Source organism: Corylus avellana, chromosome ca4 (assembly GCF_901000735.1).
Source record: "Corylus avellana chromosome ca4, CavTom2PMs-1.0".
Taxonomy (NCBI): domain Eukaryota; kingdom Viridiplantae; phylum Streptophyta; class Magnoliopsida; order Fagales; family Betulaceae; genus Corylus; species Corylus avellana.
The window spans coordinates 2723227-2731649 of record NC_081544.1 but is presented as its reverse complement, the minus strand read 5'-3'; the positions used below and the strand labels follow the sequence as shown (position 1 = coordinate 2731649).

Here is an 8423-nt window from a genome sequence, read left to right as displayed (position 1 = left end):
TCTAATATCATTTTTAACGAGCCATAAAAAGCGCTAGCTAGCCACATCTGTTCTATTACCCCAAAATTACTAAATTTTCCTTGGTCATTATATAAGCGAGCTTTAATTGAGCAAATACTTATGGGCAAGTGAGCATTTGAAGCCACCATGCCAGGAGGGTGGAGTCTTACCAACTTTTATTATAACTCCTTTATAAATTCACGTGACAATTTGAACTTTGGAATGAGTGTCACGTAGCTAGCTGCTTACATTTTATTGATTGATTTGGTAAATATAATAAATATCATATAAATTGTCATGTAGCAATTTACATTTTAGTAATTGACATTAATTCGTATAGAATGCTTAAGAAAAGCTATAATTAATAGTCATGGTATTAGCACTCCGGCCCTCACAAACCACGCATAAAAGATGACATGGCAAATTAAAGACTTTGAGCCCCCAAGTTTCAGTCTTTACAAGTGGAAGCTAGAATCCATGTTTTAAGAATCTCGCGTCTTTGACAGATCGATTAACGTGGCCCACTAGCTTATAGAGCAAAGAGAATGTTCGTGTACAAATGATGTTACCAACAGTATATGACGCCAAATTATACATTTGTTGATTTGTTTAATTATGGCTGAAAAATAGATCGAAGAAAAAAAAAATGATTGGACCCAATCTCAAGATTACAAGAACCATGGGTCACAGCTCTTCCACGTGGAGGATAGAATTTCTAACGTGTATATATATACATGGATAATTGGACCCCACGTTACGTACATGATACGTGAAATACGTATATAACTTGGATATATAATTAATCAGACTTATTGTAACACGTTAGGTTTTAAATCAGGAGATGATATTAGGAATGACATCGTTATCATAGTATAGTACTATGTCTCACAGTATGAGCTCGGAATATTCTGCCTATTGATTCATACATTCTACATTTAATTCCTTAATTAATCCTTGCTTCTTTATTAAAAAAGAGATTGTATGATGGATGGGGGAGTATATTAAAAAGAGATTATTCACGTTCACCTAGAGATAAATCTAATTGTTATCAATTATATATTTAGGATCTGTTTGAGAATTTGTTTTTAAAAGAAATAATCTGCATTTTTTAAGACCGTACTTATTGAAATCACACTCCCAGAAAGGCCCTAATTAGGTATTAATAGATTGTATGATGGATGGACGTTGACATTGAAATTTTTGAGAAACTACAATATTTACCTCTTCTAAGTATTAATAAATTGGTTATGTCTTTCTAATGTTTCAATTTTTATATTATATACATCCAATTTATTATTAAAGTTTCAATATCTCCCTTTTACAACTCAAAATGACAAAATACTCATAATAGAAATGCAAAAATAAAAAAAGTAAAAAAATTAAATTCAGAAAAAAATTAAATTAATTTTTTTAAAAATTTTTATTATTAAATCACCACTTGTTCTAAAAGTTTAAGCCGATAGAAAAAAATAAATTTAATAAATTAATCAGCATTTTAACATTTATTAGGGTTATTTTTATCATTTTGGATGCAAAAGGAGGAAATAAACACTTAAAAATAAGCAATTAGAAATACATGTACGTTTGATTTCTCAAGTAGCAAACAAGGTATTAAGGTATAAAGTTCTGTCGTGTTGTACTTTCAAAACAGACAAGTCCGTAACTGGCAAGTCGCAACTACTCGATTTAATAAACAAGAAACAAAAACCAAGCACGATGATTCACGCTTCATCGGATAAAAATAAATAAATAAGTAGAAATCTAGTTGGTCAAAAGAAATGCGGTTCGCCTAATATATAGTAGTTGAAAAGAGGTGCGAAGATTGGGGGAGTAGCTCCCGCTGCTTTTCAATGTACGAGTATGAGACCTGCAAGTCTAACTAAAATTCTTTTATTTAGGTGAAACATCTCCATTTATATATTAGTGCATAATTAAGGAGGGCGTTTATTAGAAAGGAAAAAGTTGTAAAATTAGTCGGTGTGGTTTATTTGATTAATAATTAGCTTACTCAACTATGCCAAAAAAATAATTTAGTCTTTACAGTCAAATTTCGTCAACTAAGTTAACAGATTCCGTTAGTATGACATTGACTTAAATCAGACAATTATCACAATTTTATTGGTTCTAACGTTTTACTCTATTAAAATATGTTAAACAGTGAACGGAATTTAACTGTAAGGACTAAATTATTTTTTTGGCATATCTCAAGGATTTTTTAGTTCATTTTGATATTACAAGGAATTAATTGTAAATCAGGTGATTTTGCATTTTTCTCTATTGTAAATTATGGTTTAAAAATGTAAAAAATATATATATACTTTAAAGGTAAGGAAGATGATGGATTTTAAAAACGTAGGATTTGAAAGGTTAATTAACTGTAATTTTAAAAGTTAAATTACTATTTTATCAAACAATTAATTAATTTAAAACTGTTAATCCAAACAGACTCCTCTCTCTCACTCAGATATTTGTGGGCCTGGGCTTAAGTTGGCTGGGCCAACATTAACACCTAGACCCAACTAATAATAGTACGTTGGGTCAGAACCATGGTGTTATCACATCAGATTTCAATACAGAATGTATAGGCTTCTGATCTCATTACTTCCCGTTTTTTTTTATGGGCCATAGGCCCATAATGGCTACTTCCTAGCTTCTACTTATTGGATCAACTCTTGATCCCCGCCAACAATCCGATAAACACAAATGACAGCAAGGATTAGAAGAGTAACACAGATAGAATTATCAAAGTTAAAGATATCTAGTAACTACCTATCTTTGTAAAGCTGATAGTAAATCATTACCATTTCTTTCAAAAGCTAAGTTCATAAGAAAATGTAAATTTAATCACTTAATCAACATTTTAACATTCTTCCTCACGTGTGGGTTCAAACTTTCTTTTAATAAGTGGGGCCCAACACATGTAATATTTAATTTAAATAGAGTGATTTGATGGAGTCAAGATTCGATCCCAAGAGTAGGATCCTCTTCATTTTATTTCCATTTAATGTAAAATGAAGGGTAATATTACTTTAACGTTAAAGTTTAGAGAAATGTTAGGGGTACTAACTCTTTTATTAACATATATATGGATACTAACATGATGTGAAGTTTATTCATTGGAAATGATCAAAACAATTAATACTGGAAAATGGTACGAATACCAATAAATAATAAGTTCCACATCATGTTAGTACTCATCTGTTAGTAAAAGAGTTAGTACCCCTAGCATTTTTCAAAGTTTAAAGACAAATTAAAATTTACAATATTACTCATCATTTTATATTAAATAGCTAGATACTCTCTTTTTCAATTGAAATTGAAATGATCTTATTCTTCGATCATATGACCTTTGGCTCTGATACCATGTCAAATCATCACTACTTATCTCAAAAGTTTAAACTGATAAAAAAAGGTAAATTTAATCACTTAATCAACACTTTACCATAGACGTACGTTAAACTTCAAATACAAAACCATGACAGCATTTTCTTAATTAATATATAGTTCCAGTTGATTCATATCATTGTCGTTTATTTGTAAATGGCCCTACTATAGTGACGGTGAAACATTATCCTATATATTATCATTTATGAATGAGGTTTCTGACCACTAACCTAGACATGCTTTTCATGGCCGGCTGCACTTGCACTACACGCCATAAACACATCAAACGCCAGTGGAACCACCGCTAATAATCTCATCCACAAGAACTTGGATATTCCGATCCGAGGAGCCGCCACCAGCCGTTGCCAACCGAGCCGTCCGCTTGAACTCCGCGGCATTTCTCTTAAATTCCTCTGACTCAGGCCCATCCATAACTTCTTTGATACATTTTTCTACTTCCTCGGCTGTGACGACCCCATCGCTTTCCGGCCGGAGCCTCACACCTACCTTCAAAACATCAGCAATAAGCTTTGCATTTGTAGGCTGGTCAGTCCACTGTGGATATGCAATCATGGGCACGCCAGACGCTACCGCCTCTAGCATGGAATTCCACCCACAATGCGTCAAAAAGCATGCAATAGTCGGGTGGGCTAAAACCTGTAAAAATATAATTTAAACATATTTGAGAAAATTTAAACTCACATGAATTTTAAAATGGAGGGTTAATTACCTTTTTTAGTTTCTAGGTTTTCACGGTTTTACTTTCTTTTCTTTTTTTTTTTTTTTTTTTTTTACAATTCGTATTATAGATAGTATTTGTCTTATGGGTAAATATTAGTTTAGTACTCCGGTCACCATTCCATCAACCAAGCTAACAAACTGTCATGTAGGTAGTTTCAGCCACTCCTATGGCCGGTCTGGAGGTGGTTCGACCACCCTCATCGAACCACCCCATTGTCTCTGGAGGTGGCTCGGGCACTCCCACGACGTTGTGATTTTAGCCACCCAAAAACTTATGTACTAAAAAAGTAATTAACTGATTAAATTTATTACCGATTTAAGCTTTTAACGATACCTTCGTTTGAGGACACCACGGCACGATAATTCCTTGGTCTTTTGTATCTTCGAGAAACCCTGATGGCAATGCTCCGGCACTATCTGATGTTGTTAATACTGAAGCCTTCACGACCCAAAGAAATGGACGGCTACTGTTCTTTAGCGCTGCTGCAATGCTCTCAAATTGCTTATCAGATAAAGCGATGATGCTGCCGAAGGAAATATAGATAACCGAAGAAGGTGTTTGGTGGTTGAGCCACTCCATGCAGGCTTCGTCAGGCTTCCACATATCAACACCAATATCAGGATTTTGATCCTCGCCGAGTAGCGATGGAGGGACTAAAGGACCAACAGGGTGTATTCGGCAGAGCTCTGCCATGGAATCAATGGCTTCCTTCTCAAGCTCATAGAAGGAGTTACACAGTACCCACTTGATCTTCTTCATGCTGTTTTTGAACAACTCGGTGAAGAGCTTCGGCATACTCCCGAATGGATTTGAAGGGAGGACGAATGATGGAAGGTCTTGTGTCTGCAGCAGTGGAAGGCCTGGTAATTCAACACTCATTTCTGGGTTTGTTTGTGTAGGAAAGGGGTTGAGGTTGTTGTAAAAACGGTAGTAAATGGCATAGAGAGCACAAGGTTGAATCCATAGCATGGCGGACGGAATTCGATGCTCCGCCGCAACGTCTGCCACCCACGGCACAAAGGGGTTGTTGATGATGCAAGAGAGTTTCTTTTTACCGCCATGGAAATTATCTTTGATAAGGTTTGAGAGGCTAATGGGTCCGGCTTTTCCAAGGGTCTCCATGTAGTGATCGAGATTGCTTCCACGGTCATATTCGATGCTGAAGCCATCGGAGAAGAATAGAAGTTGGATTCCGGCGATGGAATCGGTGGTGTGGGTGGTTGAGGAAGACTTGCGCTGACGATGCTGGAATATTTCAGTGATGGCTAGGGAGACGTGGAGACCTTTGGAGACAAGGCGATTTCCTAGTCTAAGCAAAGGGTTGATATGACCTTGAGAGGCGAATGCCACCATTAGCACATGAATTTCTTCTTTTTGCTCATTCAAGGCCATGACTCTACAGACAGAATTGAAGGATTTGGAGAACGGGTTGGGAGTTCAGATAAAGGGAAATTGGGGTGGTGGAGTTATAAATTATGAGGAAAATGTTTAAGGGACTGTTTGAGATTGCGTTTGAAAAATAAAACTTTTAAGTTAAAAAATTGTTTTTGGCAAAAGTTTCAATTTTAAGTTTTAAATTTGCCAAAAGTACATTTTGGTAATTTTTAAGCTTTTAAGACCTTTAAAAGCTCTTTCAATTTTTTTTACCAAACGAACACTTTTTTTTTTCAAATGAATTTTTTGAATGTTAAACACGCATTTAAGCTCCTTAAACGAACTCTCAAACAGGTTCTAACACTGTTTAATTGTGGGCTAATTGTGGGCAATATTATTGATGCAAATGATGATTTCTTGTAAAAAAAAAAAAAACAATCAATTATATGGAGGAAAAAGATCTTAAAGGGTAGCTCAATCAGCTATGAGTATGTGAATCATAATTTATGAAGCGGAGGTCATTAGTTCGAATTCTCCTTCTCCCTTTCTTTACGTGGATATGTAAAAAAAAAAATTGAAAGAAAAAGCATAGGACAGTCCAAATTGTAACAAAAAATTATATATATATATATATATATATTTCGGTGGGTGTTAAGTTGACTTGAAGAATTACTTTGGATTTTTTCGTCTAAGCTCCTCCTATTAATAATTTCAAACGAATAAATGCTACGGTCGTCAATGCGTCATATCTAGATAAGGAAGCTAGTTGGGTCATTCCTCCAACCATTTTTTCGCATAGAAAAAAAGAAGATATCGACAAAATAATTTTGCTCCACACAATAGGAAACCATCCGATCAAGTAGGTACAATTGGCATGGCATTTCTCGATCAGTCAAGTGCATGCCCAGAAGTTGATATAACTCGTAAAGACAAGAGAATTATTGTGATGATGATGACGATGCTTATCGTACGTACGTGATCGATCACCTGGTCCGTCTCGTCCATTCATAAATGCAATCAAGATGAACACGACTCCACCATTTTTCCTTTTCCAGGCTTGCAGATCAAAGTACTCCCCCTCTCCCACCCAAAAGTTTAACAGTATACATCACATTCTTTTATATATATATATATATATATATATATCACATGGAGTGTTTAAAGTTACAATTTTTTTACAGAAATTTTACCTATTATATTTTTATTTTATTTTATTGGATTTATATGACATTCAGTGACGGAACCGGGGGGGACCGGGAGTTGCGCGCCCTGGTCCCCCAAAAATCACAAGAAAAAAAAAATTTAGGCAAAAATAATAATAATAATATTTTTTTGCTAATTTGTCTCTTTCCAAAAAATTTTGCCTTTGGTCCCTCTCCAAATTAAAACCTAGATCTGTCCCTGATGATATTATTTATTGGCTTTTATATATATATTAAAGTTTGATAGACACTACCACATCAACCCCACATTAACAGATGATATAAAAGTATTTTTATAATATCTAGCCTTATGTACTTTTAGATAGTATTTTTGAACAAATTTGTGGGTCTAATTCATCTCATAAAACCGGTTCAATAAGAGAGGGTTACCTATTTCTTATAAACATGTTCAAGATCTTATCTAGAGGCAATGTGAGATTATTTATCAACCATCTCCCTAATATATTTGCGTATATATTAACAAATTAATAATATTATTTGCTTATATATATCGGTGCACAATTGTTGCCCATTAAATTCTGTCAAAAAAAACAAAAAAATCCTTCAAAAAAAATTCTTGTCCACAGATGATAGTAACTGCGATTATCAAACAAAAAAAAAAAAAGAGATAGTAACTGCGAGAGTATTTTCGTCCACAAACACAGGAATCCTGTCGTATCTTCCATTTTACTCCAATCTTCCATGTACTGCCTCATTGTCTGCTTTCTTGATAGGGTTTTGTCCATTTCTTTTTCTACGTACAGCCTTTTCAGCAGTCCACTTCTATCCCCTCCACCCCCCACCCCCCCCCAAAAAAAAAAAACAGATTATGAATAGAAATGAAAAAAGTTAGGATTATATAACTTACCCTTTTCTTCTATTTGGGTTCTTTAAGAAAGATGGATTCCAATTCCCTCTGTTTTACTCATGCAAACGTTGCTGAGGCTCAACTGAGCCTCGGGCCCTCAGCAATTTATTGCATGAGATAATCAGCGTCGTGGCCCTTAATGGCCAGCAGTGTCACATATTTTTTTAAGAAAAATGCTAGATATTTCAATAGTAATTTTTACTTTCACGTTAAAGAGTAAATATTTAGGTTTGTAAACTTAAAAGTTTGTGTAACATTTCACATATTTTAATGCCCGTCCCAACATTTTGGATTTAGAGCCGAGCTGTTGCTTTCTTCGTCCCATCTATCGTTTATGAAAAGAACAATTCTTGTTTTACTACTTTCATAGCGACCCAAGAAAAGCGCTAACTACTTATATGAGTCCTGAAAGGCCCACTATATAAAAGTCCACATGTTGCCTTAGGTATTTTGGTTGCAATTAGGCCCATATACATCTTTGAGTAGCTATATATATTTTTTGGCCCAGCCTCTTTTCTCACTCTGGGTCTGCTTTTGACGTTGGAAATACATATCCATTGCTCTCTCTCTCTCTCTCTATATATATATATATATAAACATAATATATATTATATAATATACACAAAGGCGGTTAGTAGTTTTTTTTAACCGTCTTCAAAAGTGATTAACAGTTAATGCGATTAACAATTAACGGTTAGTACGGTTAGCGACAATTAATAACCGCCCACCTTTTCACCCCGCCCTACTCAACAGAGAGTCTCACCTTAGTGACCGACAGTAAGTATGCTATACGCACTATTGATAAATAATGTACGTGACAATGACAAAAGGAGAAAACCATGATGAACCTGTT

At 34.7% G+C, this 8423-nt stretch overlaps 1 protein-coding gene across 1 annotated transcript; it reads right to left on the bottom strand.

Annotated features, from left to right (window-relative positions):
- Nucleotides 1-3454: 3454 nt before the first annotated feature.
- LOC132178999 (UDP-glycosyltransferase 84B1-like) lies at nucleotides 3455-5573 on the bottom strand. Its single transcript, XM_059591605.1, has 2 exons — nucleotides 4460-5573; nucleotides 3455-4041 (listed from the first exon to the last, which is right to left on the bottom strand). Exons 1-2 carry the CDS (start codon nucleotides 5516-5518, stop codon nucleotides 3667-3669), a joined length of 1434 nt encoding a protein of 477 aa, XP_059447588.1. The 5' UTR covers nucleotides 5519-5573; the 3' UTR covers nucleotides 3455-3666.
- Between the last annotated feature and the right edge of the window lie 2850 nt (nucleotides 5574-8423).

Coding starts and splice junctions, on each gene's coding strand:
- LOC132178999 (XM_059591605.1), bottom strand. CDS start 5,518: ATGGCCTTGAATGAGCAAAAAGAAGAAATTCATGTGCTAATGGTGGCA. Junction 4,042..4,459: donor CGTGGTGTCCTCAAACGAAG/GTATCGTTAAAA, acceptor ATATTTTTACAG/GTTTTAGCCCACCCGACTAT.